A 24,883-nucleotide genomic window follows, 5' to 3' on the forward strand; every position below is an offset into this window, starting at 1 on the left:
TCTGTGTCCCTCCATGACCCCATCCATGGCCGTGTCACCCCATGTCACTGTCCCTGTCTGTGTCCCTCCATGTCACCATTCATAACTGTGTCACCCCATGTCACTGTCCCTGTCTGTGTCCCTCCATGTCACCATCCATAACTGTGTCACCCCATGTCACTGTCCCCGTCTGTGTCCCTCCATGTCACCCTCCATAAGTCCGTGTCACCCCCATGTCACTGTCCACATCTGTGTCCCTCCATGTCACCATTCATGGCCATGACCCCCCCCATACCTGATGTCCCCGTCCATGTCCGTGTCCCCCCATGTCCGACGTCACTGTCCCCACCGAGGCCGGCGAGGGGCGGAGTCAAGAGCTGGGTGGGCGTGATCACATCATTAAGGGGGCGTGGTCAAACAACAGAGGGCGGTGCGTGGGCGTGGTCACCGCAGTCGGTGGGCGGGCTCACAAACACATCGATGAGATGAGTGGGCGTGGTCACCGCCATCGGTAGGCGGGGCTCGGAGGCAGTGGGCGGAACCACCGCGCTCTGAGCTAAGAGAAATGGGCGTGGTTATGCAAATGAGAGGGCGGGTGGGTGCGGTGATTGGTGGGTGCGAGCAGGTGGGCGGGGCCGTGTTTTTTTCCGGTCACGTGAAGGGGCGGGGCGGGCGAGGCCTCGCCATGGCGGAGGCGTCCGGTGAGGGGGAGCGAGGGAGAGGGGGACACTGAGGGGGACACTGAGGGGGGACACCGAGTTGCACCGGCACGGGGGAGGACACCGGGAGCACATCGGGATAGGGAGACGGCGCCATGGCGGCGGCATCTGGTGAGAGGAGCGGAATAGGAGCGGGAAGAGGGGTTGGGAGGGGGACACCGGGACAGGGGCAGGGAATAGGGGGGTGACATCGGGACCAGGGGACACTGGGGGGGACACGGGGACAAGAGGGTGACATCAGGACCAGGGGACACTGAGGGGGACACCGGGACAAGAGGGTGACATCGGGACCGAGGGGACACTGGGGGGACACCGGGACAGGGGGCAGGGAATAGGGGGGTGACATCGGGACCAGGGGACACTGGGGGGGACACCGGGACAGGGAATAGGGGGGTGACATCGGGACCAGGGGACACTGGGGGTGACACCGGGACAGGGGGAGCAGGGAATAGGGGGGTGACATCAGGACCAGGGGACACTGGGGGTGACACCGGGACAGGGGGAGCAGGGAATAGGGGGGTGACATCGGGACCAGGGGACACTGGGGGTGACACCGGGACAGGAGCAGGGAATAGGGGGTGACATCGGGACTGGGGGACACTGGGGGGACACCGGGACAGGGGAGCAGGGAATAGGGGGGTGACACCGGGACAGGGCAGACGGCGGCGTCCGGTGATGGGGAGCAGGAATAGGAATAGGGGGGACACGGGGACAGGGGGAGACACCGGGACAAGAAGTGGCACCGGGGCGAGGTGGGACCCGGACAAGGAGGTGACAGCGGGCTGAGGGGACACCGAGGAGTGGCGAGAGGGGGGATAGGGGTACGGAGGTGACAGCGGGCTGAGGGGACACGGAGGAGTGGGCGGGGGAACACCGGGGCGAGTGAGACCGGGACAGGGGGTGACAGCGGGACAGGGAGTGACACCGGGTTGAGGGGACACCGGGGCGAGATGGGACCGAATGGGGGGAAGGTTGACACCGGTGACAGGGGGTGACACCGGGACAGGGGGTGACACCGGGGGGTGAGTGAGACCGGGACAGGGAAGTGAGAGCGGGCTGAGGGCACACCGAGAACCGGGCATGGGGACAGGGAGGTGACAGCGGGCTGGGGGGACACCGAGAACCGGACATGGGGACAGGGGGGTGACAGCGGGCTGGGGGACACCAGGACGGACATGGGGACAGGGGGTGACACGGGCAGAGAGGACACAGGGATAGGGGGTGACACCGGCATGGGGACACGGGGACAGGGAGGTGACTGGCAGGCTGGGGGACACGGGAACTGACACGGGGACAGAGGTGACACTGGGCATGGGGAGGAGACACGGGGACAGGGAGGTGATGGCGGGCTGAGGGGACACCGAGGCCTGGACATGGGGACAGAGGGTGACACCGGGCATGAGGAGGACACAGGGACAGGGGGTGACACCGGGCATGGGGAGGAGCAGGGACAGGGAGATGACGGCGGCTGGGGGACACCGAGAACCGGACATGGGGACAGGGGGTGACACCGGGCAGGGAGGGACACGGGGACAGGGAGGTGACACGGGGACAGGGAGGTGACGGCGGGCGGAGGGAACACGAGAACCGGACACGGGGACAGGGGTGACACACCGGGCATGGGGAGGGACACGGGGACAGGGAGGTGACGGCGGGCGGAGGGGGACACCGAGAACCGGACACGGGGACAGGGGGTGACACCGGGCATGGGGAGGGACACGGGGACAGGGAGGTGACACCGGGCATGGGGAGGGACACGGGGACAGGGAGGTGACAGCGGGCACACCGCGGGGCTCCGTGTCCCCCCGTCCGAGCCGCCCCGGTGCCCGCAGAGACCGAGCGGCTGCTGAGCCGCGGCCCCGGGTACGGCGCGGCCGAGGCGGCCCCGGCGGCGGAGCGGGACGAGCGGGAGGAGCGGGAGGAGCGGGAGGAGCTGGAGCTTCGCCGTCGCCTCAAGTACTTCTTCATGAGCCCCTGCGACAAGTACCGAGCCCGCGGCAGGAGGCCCGTGAAGCTCGGGCTGCAGCTCGCCAAGATCATCCTCGTCACCGTCCAGGTAGGGGGGGGACATAGGGGAGGGAGCACAGGGGGTGGGGACAGCGGGAAGGGGGTTGGGACACGGGGAGGCACAGGGACATGGGGACATTGGGCAGGGGGCTGGGACACTGGGGAGGGTTACAGGGATGTGGGGACAGTGGGGGGGCAGGGATGTGGGGACATCGGGGGAGGGGGCTGGGACACAGGGGAAGGGGGTACAGGGATGTGGGGACACAGGGGAGGGGCACAGGGACATGGGGACATTGGGCAGGGGGTTGGGACACAGGAGGGGGCACAGGGACATGGGGACATTGGGCAGGGGGCTGGGACACAGGAGGGGGCACAGGGACATGGGGACATTGGGCAGGGGGTCTGGGACACAGGGGAGGGGGTACGGACATGGAGACAGCAGGGAGGGGGCACAGGGACATGGAGACAGCAGGGAGGGCACAGGGATGTGGGGACATTGGGCAGGGGAGGTTGGGACACAGGGAGGGGCACAGGGACATGGGGACAGTGGGCAGGGGGCTGGGACACTGGGGAGGGGTACAGGGACATGGGGACAGTGGGCAGGGGGCTGGGACACAGGAGGGGGTACAGGGACATGGGGACATTGGGCAGGGGGGCTGGGACACAGGGGAGGGGGAACAGTGGGAAGGGTCCCCTGGGACATGGAGGGAGATGCCAGGGTGGGTGGCACCGGGGGACAGCGGGCACAGGGACACTGGGACACAGGACACCGGGGGGGGGGTGACAATGACACACGTGCTCAGTGTCATTGGGAGGTGACACTGAGGTGGGCACTGGGGGACAAGGGAGGGGACACTCAGTGAGGCCTGGGGACACCGGGGTGGCGCCAGAGTGTCCCCAAAAGGGGGGGGGACAGGCAGGGCTGTCACCTGCCCCTGGGCTGGTGTGGAACACGGTCACGGGACAGGGAGGAAGCGGGTGGCATGTGACATCCCCCCTCAGCGGGGACACCGGGCCCCCCTCGTTCTGCTTACTCAGCACAACCGCCTTGTCCTGTCACCCGCTGTCACCCGCTGTCACCCTGAGCCTTTGCCCTGCTAATCAGGGGCACGGTTAATTAATAGGAGCTAATTAAGGGCGCGGGGAGGGGTTCGGAGCAGGGAAAACAATGAGGGGGAAGAGGAAGTTTGGGATCCTCAGGTTTCCCGGGGGGGTGTTTGGGGACATTGTGCGGTCATGAGTGTCCCCAGTGGGATTGTCCTCCCCTTGTCTGTGGTGGGACAGTGTGTCCCCAAAGGGGATTGTCCCCTCCATCAGGACGTGGGTGTCCCCAAGGACATTGTCCTCAATCCATGATGGGACACAAGTGTCCTCAAAGGAGATTGTCCCCTCCATCAGGACATGGGTGTCCCCAAGGACATTGTCCTCAATCCATGATGGGACACAAGTGTCCCCAAGGAGATTGTCCCCTCCATCAGGACATGGGTGTCCCCAGGGACATTGTCCTGCAATCTATCTGTGGTGGGACAGTGTGACCCACCCCTCCATCAGGACATGGGTGTCCCCAGGGAGATTGTCCCCTCCATCAGGACATGGGTGTCCCCAAGGACATTGTCCTCAATCCGTGATGGGACACAAGTGTCCCCAAGGGGATTGTCCCCTCCATCAGGACATGGGTGTCCCCAGGGGGATTTGTCCTCCCCCATCTGTGGTGTGACACCCGTGTCCCCAAGGAGATCGTCCCCCCACCTCCGCTGGGACAGGGGCTTTGCCTCAGGAAAACGGGGCAGTTCCAGAGGTTTTGGGGCTCACCAGGTGCCACCTGCCCCTGTCACCTCGAGGTCCCCCCCAGTCACGTGGCGGTGATGCCGTTTCCCCTCCCGGGAGCCTCTTTTGGGGGGCATTTTGGAGGCTGTGGTGGCACCGCTGTGGGGTCACCGCGGGGCTGATGGCGGTGGCCTTCATCCCCCAGCTCATCCTCTTCGGGCTCAGCAACCAGATGGTGGTGGCCTTCAAGGAGGAGAACACGGTGGCCTTCAAGCACCTCTTCCTCAAGGACTACGTGGACGGCGCCGACGACTCCTACGCCGTCTACACCCAGCGGGACCTCTACGAGCGCGTCTTCTACGCCCTGGAGAAGGTGGGGCACGGGTGGGGTGGGGGCACAGGGGGGGTCTGGGGATGTGGAGGTGGCTCAGGGTCACCTGCAGCCCCTGAAGGCACCTTGTCCCGCAGTACCTGGCCATCCCCAGCGAGGCCATCGGGTGCTACACCTACAAGTGGGGACATGGGGGTGATTTGGGGACACGGAGATGATGAGGAGTCATGGAGGTGGTTTGGGGTCATGGGGGTGGTTTGGGGCCACCTCCAACCCCTGAGACCACCTTGTCCTGCAGTACCTGGCTGTCCCCAACGAAGCCATCGGGTGCTACACCTACGAGTGGGGACAGGGGTGATTTGGGGACACAGACATGATGAGGGGTCATGGAGGTGGTTTGGGGTCACAGGGGTGGTTTGGGGTCACAGGGGTGGTTTGGGGCCACCTGCAGCCCCTGAAGGCACCTTGTCCTGCAGTCCTTGGCCATCCCCAGCGAGGCCATCGGGTGCTACACCTATGAGTGGGGACAGGGGGGTGATTTGGGGACACGGAGATGATGAGGGGTCATGGAAGTGGTTTGGGGACACAGGGGTGGTTTGGGGTCACAGGGGTGGTTTGGGGTCACCTGCACCCCCTGAGGGTCCCCTGTCCCGCAGTACCTGGCGCTGCCCAGCGAGGCCATCGGGCGCTATGCATACGTGTGGGGACACAGAGTGCTGTGGGGTCATGGAGGTGGTTTGGGGTCACAGGGGGGTTTGGGGCCACCTGCACCCCCTGAGGGCCCCCTGTCCCGCAGTACCTGGCGCTGCCCAGCGAGGCCCTCGGGCGCTACGCATACATGTGGGGACACAGAGTGCTGTGGGGTCATGGAGGTGGTTTGAGGTCACGGGGGTGGTTTGGGGTCACAGGGGTGTTTTGGGGTCACGGGGGTGGTTTGGGCCCACCTGCACCCCCTGAAGGCCCCCTGTCCCGCAGTACCTGGCGCATGCCCAGCGAGGCCCTCGGGTGCTACGCCTGCGTGTGGGGACACAGGGATTCTCAGGGCTGTGGGGGTGGTTTGGGGTCACAGGGGTGGTTTGGGGTGATGGAGGTGGTTTAGGGTCACAGGGGTGGTCTTGGGGCCACCTCCACCCCTGAGCCCACCTTGTCCTGCAGTCCTTGGCGCATGCCCAGCAAGGCCATCGGTGCTACACCTGCGTGTGGGGACATGGGGGTGATTTGGGGACACAGGAGATGATGGAAGGGTCACGGAGGTGGTTTGGGGTCACAGGGACCACCTGCACCCCCTGAGGTCCCCCTGTCCCGCAGTCCTTGGCCATCCCCAGCGAGGCCATCGGCCACTACAGCTATGAGTGGGGGCAGGGGGATGATCTGGGGACACGGGATGATGGGTCATGGAGGTGGTTTGGGGTCACAGGGGTGGTTTGGGGTCACAGGGGGGTTTGGGGCCACCTGCACCCCCTGAGGGTCCCCTGTCCCGCAGTACCTGGCGCTGCCCAGCGAGGCCCTCGGGCGCTACGCGTACATGTGGGGACACAGAGTGCTGTGGGGTCATGGAGGTGGTTTGGGGTCACAGGGGGGTTTGGGGTCACCTGCACCCCCTGAAGCCCCTGTCCCGCAGTCCTGGGCTATCTGGCGAGACCCTGGCGCTACGCCTATGTGGGGACATGGGGTGATTTGGGGACACGGAGATGATGGGGGTCATGGAGGTGGTTTGGGGCACGGGTGTTTGGGGTCACGGGGTGGTTTGGGGCCACCTGCACCCTGAGGCCCCTGTCCTGCAGTCCTGGCGCTGCCCAGCGAGGCCCTCGGGCGCTACGTCGTGGGGTGGTTTGGGGTCACAGGGGTGGTTTGGGGTGATGGAGGTGGTTTAGGGTCACGGGGATGGTTTGGGGCCACCTCCACCCCCTGAAGACCCACTGTCCTGCAGTACCTGGCGCTGCCCAGCAAGGCCCTCGGGCGCTACGCGTACGTGTGGGGACATTGGGGTGATTTGGGGACACAGAGATGATGGGGGGTCACGGGGGTGGTTTGGGGTCACAGGGACCACCTGCACCCCCTGAAGGCCCCCTGTCCCGCAGTACCTGGCGCTGCCCAGCGAGGCCCTCGGGCGCTACGCGTACGTGTGGGGACACAGGGATTCTCAGGGCTGTGGGGGTGGTTTGGGGTCACAGGGGTGGTTTGGGACCACCTCCACCCCCTGAAGGCCCCCTGCCCCGCAGTCCTTGGCCATCCCCAGCGAGGCCCTCGGGCGCTACGCGTACATGTGGGGACACAGAGTGGTGTGGGGACATTGGGGTGATTTGGGGTCACAGGGGTGGTTTGGGGTCACAGGGGTGGTTTGGGGCCACCTGCACCCCCTGAAGGCCCCCTGTCCCGCAGTACCTGGCGCTGCCCAGCGAGGCCCTCGGGCGCTACGCGTACGTGCGGGGACATTGGGGTGATTTGGGGACACGGAGATGATGGGGGGTCATGGAGGTGGTTTGGGCACACGGGGGTGGTTTGGGGTCACGGGGGTGGTTTGGGGCCACCTTCATCCCCTTAGGGCCCCCTGTCCCTCAGTACCTGGCGCTGCCCAGCGAGGCCCTCGGGCGCTACGCGTACGAGTGGGGACAGGGGGGTGATTTGGGGACACAAAGTGGTGTGGGGTGATGGAAGTGGTTTGGGGTCACAGGGGTGGTTTGGGGTCACAGGGGTGGTTTGGGGTCACCTCCACCCCCTGAAGACCCCCTGTCCCGCAGTACCTGGCGCTGCCCAGCGAGGCCCTCGGGCGTTACGCCTACGTGCGCGGCGGGGCCGGGAACGGCTCGGCCCTCCTGCTGTGCCAGCGCTACTTCCGCAAGGGCCGCATCGACCCCGCCAACGACACCTTCAACATCGACCCCCACATCGTCACAGGTGGGTCTGGGGAGGGAGGTGGGGCCATCAGACAACGTCCCAAAGCTACCACGGGGGCCTGGGAGGGGTTGGGGTGTCACTCCAGGCTGGGGAGGGTCTGGGAGGGAGGGGGGGTACTTGGGATGGTCTGGAAGTGTTTGGGGTGGCCTGGAAGTGTTTGAGATTTCCTTAAAGTGTTTGGGATACCCTAGAAGTGTTTGGGATTTCCTTAAAGTGTTTGGGATTTCCTTGAAGTGTTTGGGATGCCCTGGAGGTATTTGGGATGCCCTGGAAATGTTTGGGATTGCCTGGAAGTGTTTGGGATTTCCTGGAAGTGTTTGGGGTGGCCTGGAAGTGTTTGGGATTACCTGGAAGTGTTTTGGATTTCCTTAAAGTGTTTGGGATGCCCTGGAGGTATTTGGGATGCCCTGGAAATGTCTGAGGATTGCCTGGAAGTGTTTGGGATTTCCTTGAAGTGCTTGGGATGGCCTGGGAGTGCTTGGGATGGCCTGGAAGTGTTTGGGATTTCCTTAAAGTGTTTGAGATTTCCTGGAAGTGCTTGGGATGCCCTGAAGGTTCTTCTCCACCCCACAGATTGCCTGGGGGTGGATCCTGAGGACCCCCAGCCCCCAGCTCTGGATGGCACCTACAGGAACTTCACCCTCAAATTCCACAAGTAAATCCCCACTTCCCCAAATCCCAGTGCCAGGGGTTGCTTCCCTTCCCCAAAACCTGGTGCCGGGGTTTGGTTCCTCTTCCCAAATCCTGGGTGTTGTGTTCCCTTTTTGGGGGGAGGGAAGGGGGGGCTGAGACCCCCTTGGAAAGCCCCGGGATTGAGGATTGAGGATTGAGGGTTGAGGGTCGAGGATTGAGGGTCAAGGATTGAGGGTTGAGGATTGAGAGTTGAGGATTGAGAGTTGAGGATTGAGGATCGAGGATTGAGGGTTGAGGGTTGAATATTGAGGATTGAGGGTTGAGGATCGAGGATTGAGAATTGAGGATCGAGGTTTGAGGATTGAGGATCGAATATTGAGGATTGAGGGTTGAGGGTCGAGGATTGAGGGGGGTCCCTCCCCAGGCTCGTCAACGTCACCATCCAGTTCCAGCTCAAGGCCATCAACGTCCAGACCATCATCAACAACGAGATCCCCGACTGCTACACCTTCACCATCACCGTGAGCCCCCGGCAATGGGGGTCCTGGGGGGGCCCCCTCCTGTGTCCTCCTCGGGTGTCCCCCTTGTGTGTCCCCCTCATGTGTGTCCCTCACGTCCCATCATGGCTCTTCTCTGTCCCTGTGTCCCTCCCGTGTCCCTCTTGTCCTTCGTGTTCCCCTGGTGTCCCCCTCACGTGTCCCTCCCACCCCTTGTGTCCCCCTCCTGTCCCTCGCCCGTCCCTCTGTCCCCTGTGTGTCCCTCTTGTCCTTTGTGTCCCCCTCGTGTCCCTCGTGTTCCTCCTGTCCCCTGTGTGTCCCTCTTGTCCTTTGTGTCCCCCTGGTGTCCCTCTGTGTGTCCCTCTGTCCCTCCCGTGTCCTTCTGTCCCCTGTGTGTTCCTCTTGTCCTTTGTGTCCCCCTCGTGTCCCTCCTGTCCCTCGTGTGTCCCTCATGTCCCTGCATCCCTTGCCTGTCCCTCCCATGTCCCTCTGTCCCCAAAGTGTCCCTCTTGTCCTTTGTCTCCCCCTGGTGTTCCCCTCATGTGTCCTTCCCATCCCTTGTGTCTCTCCTGTCCTTTGTGTCCCCATCCTGTGTCCCTCTGTCCCGTGTCCCTCAGGTGTCCCTTGAGTCCCTGTGTCCCCCTTGTCCTTCATGTGTCCCTCTGTCCCCGTGCCCCTCCCGTGCCCCTCGCATCCCTCTTGTGTCCCTTTGCCCCCGTGTGCCTCGCATGTCCCTCACACCCCTGGTGTCCCTGGGAGGGACGGGGACAGTCCCCGAGGGGTGGTGAGTGGGTGTTGTGTGGGTGTTGAGTGGGTGTTGAGAGGGTGTTGTGTGGGTGGTGAGTGGGTGTTGTGTGGGTGTTGTGTGGGTGTTGTGTGGGTGGTGAGTGGGTGTTGTGTGGGTGTTGTGTGGGTGGTGAGTGGGTGTTGTGTGGGTGGTGTGTTGTGTGGGTGTTGTGTGGGTGGTGAGTGGGTGTTGTGTGGGTGTTGTGTGGGTGTTGAGTGGATGGTGAGAGGGTGTTGTGTGGGTGGTGAGTGGGTGTTGTGTGGGTGTTGTGTGGGTGTTGAGTGGCTGTTGAGTGGGTGTTGTGTGGGTGTTGTGTGGGTGGTGAGTGGCTGGTGACCGTGCCCCTGTCCCCAGATCACGTTTGACAACAAGGCCCACAGCGGGCGGGTGAGGATCCACCTGGACAACCACGCCCACATCAAGCAGTGCAAGGACCCCTCAGTCTTCGGGAGAGGTGGGACAAGGGAGGGTGGTTCCTGTCCCCAGGGGGTGGCTCCTGTCCCCAAGGAGTGCCTTCTGTCCCCAGGGGTGGCTCCTGTCCCCAGGGAGTGCCTTCTGTCCCCAGGGGTGGCTCCTGTCCCCAGGGGGTGGCTCCTGTCCCCAGGGGGTACCTCCTGTCCCCAAAGGGTGATTCCTGTCCCCAGGGGATGCCTTCTGTCCCCAGGGGGTGGCTCTTGTCCCCAGTGATGGCTCCTGTCCCCAGTGGTGGCTCCTGTCCCCAGTGATGGCTCCTGTCCCCAGGGGGTGCCTCCTGTCCCTAGGGGGTGACTCCTGTCCCCAAAGGGTGATTTTTGTCCCCAGAGGGTGATTTTTGTCCCCAGGGGGTGCCTTCTGTCCCCAGGGGTGACTCCTGTCCCCAGTGGTGGCTCCTGTCCCCATGGGTGGCTCCTGTCCCCAGGGGTGGCTCCTCTCCCCAGGGGGTGCCTCCTGTCCCCAAAGGGTGATTTCTGTCCCCAAAGAGTGATTTCTGTCCCCAGTGGTGGCTCCTGTCCCCAAGGGGTGACTCCTGTCCCCAGGGGGTGGCTCCTGTCCCCATTGGTGGCTCCTGTCCCCAGTGGTGGCTCCTGTCCCCAGGGGGTGCCTCCTGTCCCCAAAGGGTGATTTTTGTCCCCAAAGGGTGGTTCCTGTCCCCATGGTGGCTCCTGTCCCCAGGGGTGGCTCCTGTCCCCAGGGAGTGCCTTCTGTCCCCAGGGGGTGGTTCCTGTCCCCAGAGGTGGATTCTGTCCCCAAGGAGTTCCTCCTGTCCCCGGGAGTTCCTCCTGTCCCCAGGGGGTGGCTCTTGTCCCCAGTGATGGCTCCTGTCCACGAGAGGGGCTCCTGTCCCCAGGGGGTGATTTCTGTCTCCAGGGAGTGCCTCCTGTCCCCAGGGGGTGGCTCCTGTCCCCAGAGGGTGGCTCCTGTCCCCAGGGGTGGCTCCTGTCCCCAGGGGTGTCTCCTGTCCCCAGGGGGTGATTTCTGTCCCCAGGGAGTGCCTCCTGTCCCCAGGGGGTGGCTCCTGTCCCCAGTGACGGCTCCTGTCCCCAGGGGGTGCCTTCTGTCCCCAGAGGGTGATTTTTGTCCCCAGAGGGTGATTTTTGTCCCCAGGGAGTGCCTTCTGTCCCCAGAGGGTGATTCCTGTCCCCAGAGGTGGCTCCTGTCCCCTGGGGTGGCTCCTGTCCCCAAGGAGTTCCTCCTGTCCCCAGGGAGTTCCTCCTGTCCCCAGAGGGTGGCTCCTGTCCCCAGTGGTGGCTCCTGTCCCCAGGGCGTGCCTTCTGTCCCCAGAGGGTGATTTTTGTCCCCAGGGGTGCCTCCTGTCCCCAAAGGGTGATTTCTGTCCCCAAAGGGTGATTTCTGTCCCCATGGGTGGCTACTGTCCCCAAAGGGTGATTTCTGTCCCCAGAGGGTGATTTCTGTCCCCAGAGGTGACTCCTGTCCCCAATGGTGGCTCCTGTCCCCAGGGGGGTGACAACAGGCCGTAGAGGGGCTCAGGAGGTCCCCCAGGTTCCGAGCAGCCCCTCCCCGTGTGTCCTGCAGGTGACAATTCCTTCCGGCTGTTCTTCGATGTCATCGTCATCCTCGTGTGCTCCTTGTCCTTCATCCTCTGCGCCCGCTCCATCGTCCGCGGCCTCGCCCTGCAGCTCGTGCGTGGGGGACGGGGGGAGGCTGAGGGAGAGGGGGAATGGGGGGAGAGGGTGGGAAGGAGGGGAGATGGTGGAGAGGTGGGAGGAGCGCAGGAAGGGTGGGAGGTGTTGGGAAGGGGTGGGAGGGTGGGAGATGGTGGGAAGGACGGGATATGGTAGGAAGGGTGGGAGATGGTGGGAAGGGGAGCAGAGATGGTGGGAAGGAGTGGGAGATGGTGGGAAGGGGGGAGAGGGTGGGAAGGGGAGGAGATGGTGGGAAGGAGTTGGGAGGTGGTGGGAAGGGGTGGGAGAGGGTGGGAAGGAGTGGGAGATGGTGGGAAGGAGTGGGGAGATGGTGGGAAGGGGTGGGAGGGGGTGGGAGGTGGTGGGAAGGGGTGGGAAGGGGTGGGAGAGGGTGGGAAGGAGTGGGAGATGGTGGGAAGGGGTGGGAGGGTGGGAGGGGGTGGGAGGGGGTGGGAAGGGGTGAGAAGGGTGGGAAGGGGTGGGAGAGGGTGGGAAGGAGTGGGAGATGGTGGGAAGGGGTGGGAGGAGGGTAGGAGAGGGTGGGAGATGGTGGGAAGGGGTGGGGAGATGAGTGGGAAAGAGTGGGAGATGGTGGGAAGGGTGGGAGATGGTGGGAAGGAGTGGGAGATGGTAGGAAGGGGTGGGAGGCAGTGGGAAGGGTTGGGAGATGATGAGAGGGGGTGGGAGATGGTGGGAAGGAGGGGAGATGGTGGGAAGGGTTGGGAGGTGGTGGGAAGGAGTGGGAGATGGTGGGAGATGGTGGGAAGTGGGAGATGGTGGGAAGGGGTGGGAAGGAGTAGGAGATGGTAGGAGATGGTAGGAGATGGTGGGAGATGGTGGGAGGCGGTGGGAGGCAGTGGGAAGGGTTGGGAAGTGATGGGAAGCAGTGGGAGGCACTGGGAAGGGTTGGGAAGGGTTGGGAAGTGGTGGGAGGCAGTGGGAAGGGTTGGGAAGCAGTGGGAAGGGCTGGGAAGCAGTGGGAAGGGTTGGGAAGCAGTGGGAAGGGTTGGGAAGCAGTGGGAAGCAGTGGGAAGGGTTGGGAAGCAGTGGGAGGCAGTGGGAAGGGTTGGGAAGGGTTGGGCAGCAGTGGGAGGCAGTGGGAAGGGTTGGGAAGGGTTGGGAAGCAGTGGGAAGGGTTGAGAAGCAGTGGGAAGGGTTGGGAAGGGTTGGGAAGCAGTGGGAAGGGTTGAGAAGCAGTGGGAAGCACTGGGAAGCGATGGGAAGGGTTGGGAAGGGTGGGAAGCACTGGGAAACAATGGGAAGGGTTGGGAGGCAGTGGGAAGCACTGGGAGGCACTGGGAAGGGTTGGGAAGCAGTGGGAAGGACTGGGAGGCAGTGGGAAGGGTTGGGAAGCAGTGGGAGGCACTGGGAAGGGTTGGGAAGCAGTGGGAAGGGCTGGGAAGCAGTGGGAAGGGCTGGGAAGCAGTGGGAGGCAGTGGGAAGGGCTGGGAAGCAGTGGGAAGCACTGGGAAGCACTGGGCAGTGGCGTCACTCGCAACCTCCCCTCGAGGTGTCCCCGTTGGGGACATCCCCCCAACACCACTCCCAGGATTCCAGAGGAACCCCTTTCCCAGGGGGGAGCTGTGGGTGCCGTGACCCCCTTCCTGGGCGGAGTGGGGGTGGCAAACCCCCCATGTGACCCCCCCTGACCCCACAGGAGTTCAGCCGGTTCTTCCATCGCCGCTACGGGCGCGGCGTGTCCCTGTCGGACCGCATGGAATTCCTGAACGGGTGGTACATCCTGCTGGTCATCAGCGACGTCCTCACCGTGCTGGGCACCCTCATGAAGATCGGCATCGAGGCCAAGGTCTGGGGGAGGGGCTGGGGGGGGCACCAGGGCTGTCCCCTGTGCTCCAGGAGGGGACATTGTCACCCAACAGCCACCCCTGGGTGTGTCCCCAGTGCTCCAGGAGGGGACATTGTCACCCCACAGCCACCCCTGGGTGTGTCCCCAGTGCTCCAGGAGGGGACATTGTCACCCCTGGATGTCATCAGAGCCCTCCAGGAGGGGTCAATGTCACCCCACAGCCACCCCTGGGTGTGTCCCCAGTGCCCCTGGAGGGGACATTGTCACCCCTGGATGTCATCAGAGCCCTCCAGGAGGGGACATTGTCACCCCACAGCCACCCCTGGGTGCTGGCAGTCACCCAGTGACGATGTCCTGGATGTCCCCTGTGCTCCAGGAGGGGACATTGCCACCCCACAGCCACCCCTGGGGCTGTCCCCTGTGCTCCAGGAGGGGACATTGCCACCCCACAGCCACCCCTGGGGCTGTCCCCTGTGCCCCTGGAGGGGACGTTGTCACCCCACAGCCACCCATGGGTGTGTCCCCTGTGCCCCTGGAGGGGACATTGTCACCCCACAGCCACCCCTGGGTGCTGGCAGTCACCCAGTGACACCCTGGATGTCATCAAATCCCTCCAGGAGGAGACATTGTCACCCAACAGCCACCCCTGGGTGTGTCCCCAGTGCTCCAGGAGGGGACATTGTCACCCAACAGCCATCCCTGAGTGCTGGCAGTGATCCAGTGACAATGTCCTGGATGTCCCCTGTGCTCCAGGAGGGGACATTGTCACCCAACAGCCACCTCTGGGTGTGTCCCCTGTGCCCCAGTGACACCCTGGATGTCATCCAGAGCCCTCCAGGAGGGGACATTGTCACCCCACAGCCACCCCTGGGTGCTGGCAGTGACCCAGTGACAATGTCCTGGATGTCCCCAGTGCTCCAGGAGGGGACATTGTCACCCCTGGATGTCATCAGAGCCCTCCAGGAGGGGACATTGTCACCCCACAGCCACCCCTGGGTGTTGCCAATGCCCCTGTGACACCCTGGATGTCATCCAGAGCCCTCCAGGAGGGGACATTGTCACCCAACAGCCACCCCTGGGTGCTGGCAGTGACCCAGTGACACCCCTGGGTATGTCCCCAGTGCTCCAGGAGGGGACATTGCCACCCCACAGCCACCCTTGGGTATGTCCCCAGTGCTCCAGGAGGGGACATTACCACCCCACAGCCACCCCTGGGTGTTACCAATGCCCCTGTGACACCCTGGATGTCATCCAGAGCCCTTCAGGAGGGGACATTGACCCCCAAAAGCCACTCCTGGGTGTTGCCAATGCCCCAGTGACACCCTGGATGTCATCAGAGCCTTCCAGGAGGGGACATTGTCACCCCACAGCCACCTCTGGATGTGTCCCCTGTGCTCCAGGAGGGGACATTGTCACCCCACAGCCACCCCTGGGTGTTGGCAGTGACCCAGTGACAATGTCCTGGATGTCCCCTGTGCCCCTGGAGGGGACATTGTCACCCCACAGCCACCCCTGGGTATGTCCCCAGTGCCCCAGGAGGGGACATTGTTACCCCACAGCCACCCCTGGGTGCTGGCAGTGACCCAGTGACACCCTGGATGTCATCCAGAGCCCTCCAGGAGGGGACATTGTCACCCAACAGCCACCCCTGGGTGTGTCCCCAGTGCTCCAGAAGGGGACATTGTCACCCAACAGCCACCCCTGGGTGCTGTCCGCAGTGACCCAGTGACACCCTGGATGTCATCAGAGCCCTCCAGGAGGGGACATTGACCCCCAAAAGTCACTCCTGGCTGTTGCCACTGCCCCAGTGACAACATCACTGGTGTCCCAGAGCACCCCCATCTCTCCAGAGGGTCCCGAGTGTCACCCCAGAGCCCTTTTGGGGGTGACTCACAGGGCGTGGTGGCACCAGGAATTCCCTCTGGGGGAGTTGGGGGGGGTTTGTTGGTCTCGGGGACGGCGCTGGGGATGTCGTGCCGGTGCCAGCACCGCCCGTGTCCCCCCCCCCAGAACTTCGCGGGGTACGACGTGTGCAGCATCCTGCTGGGGACATCCACGCTGCTGGTGTGGGTGGGGGTCATCCGCTACCTCACCTTCTTCCAGAAGTACAACGTGAGTGACGGCCCTGCCACCGCCAGGGGACACTTCCAGGGGTGGGGGTGGCCTGGGAGGGGACAGTTCCAGGGCTGGGAGGGACTGGGATGACCCCACAGGGGACAGTTCCAGGGGTGGGGATGGCCCGGGAGGGGACAGTTCCAGGGGTGGGAGGGACTGGGATGACCCCGCAGGAGACAATTCCAGGGGTGGGGGTGGCCCTCAGGGGACAATTCCAGGGGTGGGGATGGCCCGGCAGGGGACAATTCCAGGGCTGGCATTGACCAGGATGGCCCCTCAGGGGACAGTTCCAGGGGTGGGAGTGACTGGGATGGCCCCTCAGGGGACAGTTCCAGGGGTGGGAGTGACTGGGATGGCCCCTCAGGGGACAATTCCGGGCCTGGGGTTGGTCAGGATGGCCCCTCAGGGGACAATTCCAGGGGTGGGGATGGCCCCTCAGGGGACAGTTCCAGGGCTGGCATTGACCAGGATGGCCCCTCAGGGGACACTTCCAGGAGTGGGGATGGCCCCTCAGGGGACAGTTCCAGGAGTGGGGATGGCCCAGCAGGGGACAGTTCCATGGGTGGGGATGGCCAGGATGGCCCCTCAGGGGGCAGTTTCAGGGCTGAGAGTGACTGGGATGGCCCCTCAGGGGACACTTCCAGGGGTGGGAGTGACAGGGATGGCCCCTCAAGGGACACTTCCAGGGGTGGGAGTGACAGGGATGGCCCCTCAGGGGACACTTCCAGGGGTGGGGATGGCCAGGATGGCCCCTCAGGGGGCAGTTCCTGGCCCTGGGTCCTGCCAGAGCTAGGGTTGTCCCTTGGTTGCTGCCCTTTGTCCCCAGGGTCACATGGTGGGGAACTTGGGGTCTCACAGGTCCCTGTCCCCTCATCTTGGTCTCACAGGTCCCCATCCTCAGATTTTGGGGTCTCACAGGTCCCTGTCCCCTCACCTTGGGGTATTTAAGGTCCCTGTCCCCTCACCTCAGGGTCTTTCAGGTCCCTATCCCCTCACCTCGGGGTCTCACAGGTCCCCATCCTCAGATTTTGGGGTCTCACAGGTCCCCATCCTCAGATTTGGGGGTCTCACAGGTCCCTGTCCCCTCACCTTGGGGTCTCACAGCTCCTGTCCCCTCACCTTGGGGGTCTCACAGGTCCCTGTCCCCTCACCTTGGGTTCTCACAGGTCCCCATCTTGGGGTCTCTCAGGTCCCCATCCTCGGGGTCTCACAGCTCCTGTCCCCTCCCTTGGGGGTCTCACAGCTCCTGTCCCCTCACCTTGGGGTCTCACAGGTCCCCATCTTTGGGGCCTCACAGGTCTTTGTCCCCTCACCTTGGGGTCCCCTCCTCCGAGCTGGGGGTCCCCCCATGTCCCTCCCCCTTCCCCCACGTGTTCTCCCGTGGTGCTGCCACCTCGGGGTCTCTGCTGTCCCCAATTTGGGGTGGTGGTGGTGGGGGTTCATCCCCTCTGTCCCCCCCTCCTCAGATCCTCATCGTCACCTTGCGCGTGGCCCTGCCCAACGTGATCCGCTTCTGCTGCTGCGTGGCCGTCATCTACCTGGGCTACTGCTTCTGTGGCTGGATCGTGCTGGGCCCCTACCACGTCAAGGTGGGCTCGGGGAGGGCTTTGGGAGGGGTTTGGGGGGGATTTGAGGGGATTTGGGGGGGATTTGGGGGGGGATTTGAGGGGCTTTAGGGGCTCCCCCTGCGCCAGGGGACTCCCAAATCCCCACCGGATCCCGCTGGGGTGACCCTGCTGGGGGTTGTGTTCCCTCTCCCCAAATCCCTGTGTTGGGATTTGTGTTTTCTACCCCCAAATCCCTGTTTGGGGGTTGTGTTCCCTCTCCCCAAATCCCTGTGTTGGGATTTGTGTTCCCTGCTCCCAAATCCCTGGTTTGGGGTTTGTGTTCCCTCCCCAAAAACCCCATTTTGGGGGTTGTATTCCCTTCCCAAAACCCTGTTTTGGGGGTTGTGTTTTCTTCCCAAATCCCTGGTTTGGGGTTTGTGTTCCCTCTCCCCAAATCCCTGTGTTGGGATTTGTGTTCCCTCTCTCCAAAACCCTGTGTTGGGATTTGTGTTTTCTACCCCCAAATCCCTGTATTTGGGGTTGTGTTCCCTCTCCCCAAACCCCCCCATTTTGGGGGTTGTGTTCCCTTTTCCCAAATCCCTGTGCTGAGGGTTGTTTTCTACCCCCAAATCCTTGTTTTGGGGGTTGTGTTTCCTTCCCCCAAATCCCTGGTTTGGGGGTTGTGTTTTCTTCCCAAATCCCTGTTTTGGGGGTTGTGTTTTCTTCCCAAATCCCCATTTTGGGGTTTGTGTTCCCTCTCCCCAAATCCCTGTGTTGGGATTTGTGTTCCCTCTCCCAAATCCCTGGTTTGGGGTTTGTGTTCCCTCCCCAAAAACCCCATTTTGGGGGTTGTATTCCCTTCCCAAATCCCTGTTTTGGGGTTTGTGTTCCCTCTCCCCAAATCCCTGTTTTGGGGTTTGTGTTCCCTGCTCCCCAAATCCCTGTGTTGGGATTTGTGTTTTCTACCCCCAAATCCCTGTGTTGGGATTTGTGTTTTCTACCCCCAAATCCCTGTATTGGGATTTGTGTTCCCTCTCCCCAAATCCCTGTGTTGGGATTTGTGTTTTCTACCTCCAAAACCCTGTGTTGGGATTTGTGTTTTCTACCCCCAAATCCCTGGTTTTGGGGTTGTGTTCCCTCCTCAAACCCCCATTTTGGGGCTTGTGTTCCCCTCCACAAAACCCTGTTTTGGGGGTTGTGTTTTCTTCCCAAATCCCTGTTTTGGGGTTTGTGTTCCCTCTCCCCAAATCCCTGTTTTGGGGGTTGTGTTTTCTTCCCAAATCCCTGTTTTGGGGTTTGTGTTCCCTTTTCCCCAAATCCCTGTGCTGAGGGTTGTGTTTCCTACCCCCAAATCCCCATTTTGGGGGTTGTGTTCCCTTCCCCCAAATCCCTGGTTTGGGGGTTGTGTTTCCTTTCCCCAAATCCCTGTGCTGAGGGTTGTGTTTTCTACCCCCAAATCCCTGTTTTTGGGGTTGTGTTCCCTCCCCAACCCCCCCATTTTGGGGCTTGTGTTCCCCTCCACAAAACCCTGTTTTGAGGGTTGTGTTTTCTTCCCAAATCCCTGTTTTGGGGTTGTGTTCCCTCTCCCCAAATCCCTGGTTTGGGGTTTGTGTTCCCTCTCCCCAAATCCCTGTGTTGGGATTTGTGTTCCCTCTCCCCAAATCCCTGGTTTGGGGTTTGTGTTCCCTCCCCAAATCCCCATTTTGGGGGTTGTATTCCCTTCCCAAATCCCTGTTTGGGGGTTGTGTTCCCTCCCCAAAACCCCATTTTGGAGTTTGTATTCCCTTCCCAAATCCCTGTGTTGGGATTTGTGTTCCCTCTCCCCAAATCCCTGTGTTGGGATTTGTGTTTTCTACCCCCAAATCCCTGTTTTTGGGGTTGTGTTCCCTCCCCAACCCCCCCATTTTGGGACTTGTGTTCCCCTCCACAAAACCCTGTTTTGGGGGTTGTGTTTTCTTCCCAAATCCCTGTTTTGGGGTTTGTGTTCCCTTTTCCCCAAATCCCTGGGCTGAGGGTTGTGTTTCCTTCCCCCAAATTCCCATTTTGGGGTTTGTGTTTCCTTCCCCAAATCCCTTCCCCAGTCCCAGGTTTGGGAGCAGCTGGATTTGGGATCAGATGGATTCAGGCTCACGCTGACCTTTGCCTCAGTTTCCCTTCCTGGTGGCACATGGGGTGACAAGTGGGGGTGACACCAGGGGTGACACGGGGAGGTGACATGGGGTGACACAGAGGTGACACTGAGGTGACCCCGCCCTCTCCCCCAGTTCATGGTGTCCGAGTGCCTGTTCTCCCTCAGCGGTGACGAGGGGTGACACAGGGTGACACAGGGTGACACAGGTGACACTGAGGGTGACACAGGTGACACTGAGGGTGACACAGAGGTGACACAGAGGTGAATGATCACCCCCTGTCCCCCCAGTTCCGGTCTCTGTCCATGGTGTCCGAGTGCCTGTTCTCTCTCATCAATGGTGACGAGGGGTGACACACAGGGTGACACAGAGGTGACACAGATGACACATAGGGTGACACAGGGGGGTGACACAGAGGTGACACAGAGGGTGACACAGAGGTGACACAGAGGTGACACAGAGGTGACGCTGTCCCCCCCAGTTCTGGTCTCTGTCCATGGTGTCCGAGTGCCTGTTCTCCCTCATCAACGGTGACGCAGGGTGACACAGAGGGTGACACAGAGGGTGACACAGGGTGACACTGAGGGTGACACAGGTGACACAGAGGTGACACTGTGCCACCCTGTCCCCCAGTTCCGGCCCTGTCCATGGTGTCCGAGTGCCTGTCTCCCTCATCAGCGGTGACGAGGGGTGACACACAGGGTGACACAGGTGACACAGAGGGAGGGTGACACAGGTGACACAGGGGGTGACACAGAGGTGACACTGAGGGTGACAGAGGGTGACACTGAGGGTGACACAGAGGTGACACAGAGGTGACACTGTCCCCCCCAGTTCCGGTCTCTGTCCATGGTGTCCGAGTGCCTGTTCTCCCTTATCAATGGCCATGAGGGGTGACACACAGGGTGACACAGAGGGAGGGTGACACAGGGTGACACAGGTGACACACAGAGGTGACAGGTGACACTGCTGTCACCCCTGTCCCCCAGTTCCGGTCTCTGTCCATGGTGTCCGAGTGCCTGTTCTCCCTCATCAACGGTGATGAGGGGTGACACACAGGGTGACACAGGGGGTGACACAGAGGGAGGGTGACACAGAGGTGACACAGAGGGTGACACAGAGGGAGGGTGACACAGAGGTTCCAGGTGACACTGCTGTCACCCCCTGTCCCCCCCAGTTCCGGTCCCTGTCCATGGTGTCCAAGTGCCTGTTCTCCCTCATCAACGGTGACGAGGGGTGACACACAGGGTGACACACAGGGTGACATAGAGGGAGGGTGACACAGAGGTGACTCAGAGGTGACACAGGGTGACACAGAGGTGACACTGTCCCCCAGTTCCGGTCTCTGTCCATGGTGTCCGAGTGCCTGTTCTCCCTCATCAACGGTGACGACATGTTCGTGACGTTTGCGGAGATGCAGCAGCACAGCCACCTGGTGTGGCTCTTCAGCCAGGTGTACCTGTACACCTTCATCAGCCTCTTCATCTACATGGTGCTCAGCCTCTTCATCGCCCTCATCACCGGCTCCTACGAGACCATCAAGGTGCCACGGAATGGGAGGGGGGAGGGGAAAGGGGTGGGGTTTGGGGGGGGTCACACCCCCTGCGCTTCACCTGGTCCCTCACCTGTCCATCCCCTCACCTGTCCCCTCACCTGTGTGACCCCTCACCTGTCCCCTCACCTGTGTGTCCCCTCACCTGTCCCCTCACCTGTGTGACCCCTCACCTGTCCCCTCACCTGTGTGACCCCTCACCTGTCCCCTCACCTGTGTGTCCTCTTCACCTGTCCCCTCACCTGTCTGTCCCTTCACCTGTCCCCTTTCTCTGTCCCCTCACCTGTGTGTCCCCTAACCTGTCCCTCCCCTCACCTGTCCCCTCACCTGTCCCCTTCCCTGTGTGTCCCCTCACCTGTGTGTCCCCTCATGTGTCCCTCCCGTCCCATGTCCATCCCCTCACCTGTCCATCTCCTTACCTGTCCCCTCAGCTGTCCCTTGTCCTCAGCACCAGTGTGAGGGTGACAGCCCGGTGTCCCAGCTCCATCCCCTGACCTGTCCCATGTCCCCTGAGCTGTCCCCATGTCCCCTGAGCTGTCCCCATGTCCCCCATGTCCCCTGTGTGTCCCCAGCACCAGTGTGAGGGTGACACTCCGGTGTCCCAGCTCCATCCCCTCACTGGGGGTGTCCCCTGAGCTGTTCCATGTCCCCTGAGCTGTCCCCTGTGTCCCCAGCACCAGTGTGAGGGTGACACCCCAGTGTCCCAGCTCCATCCCCTGAGCTGTCCCATGTCCCCTGAGCTGTCCCCTGTGTGTCCCCAGCACCAGTGTGAGGGTGACACCCCAGTGTCCCAGCTCCATCCCCTCACTGGGGGTGTCCCCTGAGCTGTCCCCTGTCCTGTCCCCTGTGTCCCCTGTGTGTCCCCAGCACCAGTGTGAGGGTGACACTCCGGTGTCCCAGCTCCATCTCCTCACTGGGGGTGTCCCCATGTCCCCTGTGTGTCCCCAGCACCAGTGTGAGGGTGACACTCCGGTGTCCCAGCTCCATCTCCTCACTGGGGGTGTCCCCATGTCCCCTGTGTCCCCTGTGTCCCCAGCACCAGTGTGAGGGTGACACTCCGGTGTCCCAGCTCCATCCCCTGACCTGTCCCCTGAGCTGTCCCCTGTGTCCCCAGCACCAGTGTGAGGGTGACACTCCGGTGTCCCAGCTCCATCCCCTGACCTGTCCCCATGTCCCCTGAGCTGTCCCCATGTCCCCTGTGTCCCCAGCACCAGTGTGAGGGTGACACTCCGGTGTCCCAGCTCCATCCCCTCACTGGGGGTGTCCCCTGAGCTGTCCCCTGAGCTGTCCCCATGTCCCCTGACCTGTCCCCTGACCTGTTCCATGTCCCCATGTCCCCTGTGTCCCCAGCACCAGTGTGAAGGTGACACTCCGGTGTCCCAGCTCCATCCCCTCACTGGGGGTGTCCCCTGAGCTGTCCCCTGAGCTGCCCCATGTCCCCTGAGCTGTCCCCTGTGTGTCCCCAGCACCAGTGTGAGGGTGACACCCCGGTGTCCCAGCTCCATCCCCTCACTGGGGGTGTCCCCATGTCCCCTGTGTCCCCTGACCTGTCCCATGTCCCCTGAGCTGTCCCCTGTGTCCCCAGCACCAGTGTGAGGGTGACACTCCGGTGTCCCAGCTCCATCCCCTCACTGGGGGTGTCCCCATGTCCCCTGAGCTGTCCCCTGTGTCCCCAGCACCAGTGTGAGGGTGACACTCCGGTGTCCCAGCTCCATCCCCTCACTGGGGGTGTCCCCTGAGCTGTCCCCTGAGCTGTCCCCATGTCCCCTGAGCTGTCCCCTGAGCTGTCCCCTGTGTGTCCCCAGCACCAGTGTGAGGGTGACACCCCGGTGTCCCAGCTCCATCCCCTCACTGGGGGTGTCCCCTGAGCTGTCCCCATGTCCCCTGACCTGTCCCCATGTCCCCTGTGTCCCCTGTGTGTCCCCAGCACCAGTGTGAGGGTGACACTCCGGTGTCCCAGCTCCATCCCCTGACCTGTCCCCATGTCCCCTGTGTGTCCCCAGCACCAGTGTGAGGGTGACACTCCGGTGTCCCAGCTCCATCCCCTCACTGGGGGTGTCCCCATGTCCCCTGTGTGTCCCCAGCACCAGTGTGAGGGTGACACTCCGGTGTCCCAGCTCCACGCCTACATCGCGCAGTGCCAGGACAGCCCCAAGTCCGGGAAGTTCCGCCGGGACAGCTCCTCGTCCTGCTCCGTGTTCTGCTGCTGCGAGAGGTGGGAGGGGATCAGGGGGGATTTTGGGGGGGTTTTGGGGGTTTTGGGGCGCTGGGACCCCCCATCAGCCGGCCCAGGGGGAGGAGGGTCCGGCTGGTTTGGCCGCTGATCCCACCTGGGTCGGGATTTCCAGCCCCTTCTCCACGTGTGGGGGGGGAGGCTCTGCCAGGACCCCCAAAATGATCCCAAAATCTGTCACCCCTCAAAATGACCCCAAGATCTGGCACCCCAAATGACCTCAAAATCTGGCACCTCAACATGACCCCAAAAATTCAGCCCCTCAATATGACCCCAAAATCTGGCACCCCAAATGACCTCAAAATCTGGCACCCTCAAAATGACCCCAAAAATTCAGCCCCTCAACATGACCCCAAAATCCAGCCCCCAAAATCCAAGTCAGTCTCTTCCTGCAACCCCAAAACGACCCCAGCATTATCAATCTCTTCCCACCCCCCACCCCAAAAAGCCCAGTACCCCAAAAACGACCCCAAAACCCTTGAGCCTCTTGCCACCCCCCCCAAAACCACCCTGTGCCCTCTCTTCCAGCCCCCCCAAAATGCCCCGTGGGCCCCCCACCCAAAATGGGTCCAACCATCCTCTGTGACTCCCCCCTCCCCCCCTCCTGTATTTTTGGGGTGTGGGGGGGTCTCACCCCCCCACCTTGAGTCCCTGCACCCCAAATTTACACCCCATAACCGGTGCCATCTCCCCCCAGGGCTCCCCTGCAGGACAACGCTCTGCTGGTCAACTGAGGGACCCCCAGGATGTGGGGGGAAGGACCCCCAGGACGAGGGGGGGGACCCCCAGGAATCCCCCCCAACCCCTCAGCTTTTAACTTATTTTGTCACCTGCTTTTACCCACTCGGGGGTCCCAAATTTGGGGGGGGGCTCGGACTCAAATGTGACCCCAAAAACTGATGGACCTCGACACCCCCCCCCGGGGCTCAATGGGGGCCCTGGGACCCCTTGGATGGATTTTGGGGGGCACTTGGAGCCCTTGGATGGATTTTGGGGGGCACTTGGAGCCCTGGGACCCCCCCAGATGTGTTTGGGGGGCATCCTTGGACGGATTTTGGGGGGCACTTGGAGCCCTGGGACCCCCCCAGAGGAGTTTTGGGGGCATCCTTGGACCCCTTGGATGGATTTTGGGGGGCACTTGGAGCCCTGGGACCCCTTGGATGGATTTTGGGGGGCACTCAGAGACTTGGGGCCCCCAAATATGTTTGCAGGATAAGTTTGGAGCCCTGGGAACCCCTTGGATGGATTTTGGGGGGCACTCGGACACTTGGGACCCCCCCAGACGTGTTTTGGGGGCATCCTTGGACCCCTTGGATGGATTTTGGGGGGCACTCAGACACTTGGGACCCCCCCAGACGTGTTTTGGGGGCATCCTTGGACCCCTTGGATGGATTTTGGGGGGCACTCAGACACTTGGGACCCCCCCAGAGGAGTTTTGGGGGCATCCTTGGACCCCTTGGATGGATTTTGGGGAGCCCTTGGAGCCCTGGGACCCCTTGGATGGATTTTGGGGGGCACTTGGAGTCCTGGGACCCCTTGGATGGATTTTGGGGGGCACTCAGAGACTTGGGACCCCCAAATATGTTTGCAGGGTAAGTTTGGAGCCCTGGGAACCCCTTGGATGGATTTTGGGGGGCATTTGGAGCCCTGGGACCCCCCAGAGGAGTTTTGGGGGCATCCTTGGACCCCTTGGATGGATTTTGGGGGGCACTTGGAGCCCTGGGACCCCTTGGATGGATTTTGGGGGGCACTTGGAGCC

The 24,883-nt window shown here is 62.5% G+C and overlaps 1 protein-coding gene across 10 annotated transcripts; it reads left to right on the plus strand.

The window, feature by feature from the left end:
* The first annotated feature begins 280 nt into the window (after window positions 1-280).
* On the plus strand, window positions 281-23,997 carry MCOLN1 (mucolipin TRP cation channel 1). 10 transcript variants are annotated; one of them, XM_050307636.1, is made up of 14 exons: window positions 281-360; window positions 2,531-2,754; window positions 4,678-4,845; window positions 7,545-7,701; window positions 8,275-8,356; window positions 8,759-8,855; window positions 9,973-10,072; window positions 11,632-11,738; window positions 13,399-13,548; window positions 15,559-15,660; window positions 17,130-17,252; window positions 20,676-20,882; window positions 22,976-23,106; window positions 23,822-23,997. In XM_050307636.1, the coding sequence occupies exons 1-14, from the start codon at window positions 306-308 to the stop codon at window positions 23,856-23,858; spliced, it is 1,740 nt and encodes a 579-aa protein (XP_050163593.1). In that variant the 5' UTR covers window positions 281-305; the 3' UTR covers window positions 23,859-23,997. The 10 variants fall into 10 exon arrangements, with proteins under 10 accessions (XP_050163593.1, XP_050163600.1, XP_050163596.1 ...); XM_050307638.1 differs by lacking the exon at window positions 281-360 and adding an exon at window positions 657-680; XM_050307637.1 differs by lacking the exon at window positions 281-360 and adding an exon at window positions 742-809.
* The last annotated feature ends 886 nt before the right edge of the window (window positions 23,998-24,883 follow it).

This window comes from Myiozetetes cayanensis, unplaced genomic scaffold, assembly GCF_022539395.1.
Source record: "Myiozetetes cayanensis isolate MyiCay16 unplaced genomic scaffold, myiCay2020 scf123, whole genome shotgun sequence".
Classification (NCBI taxonomy): Eukaryota; Metazoa; Chordata; class Aves; order Passeriformes; family Tyrannidae; genus Myiozetetes; species Myiozetetes cayanensis.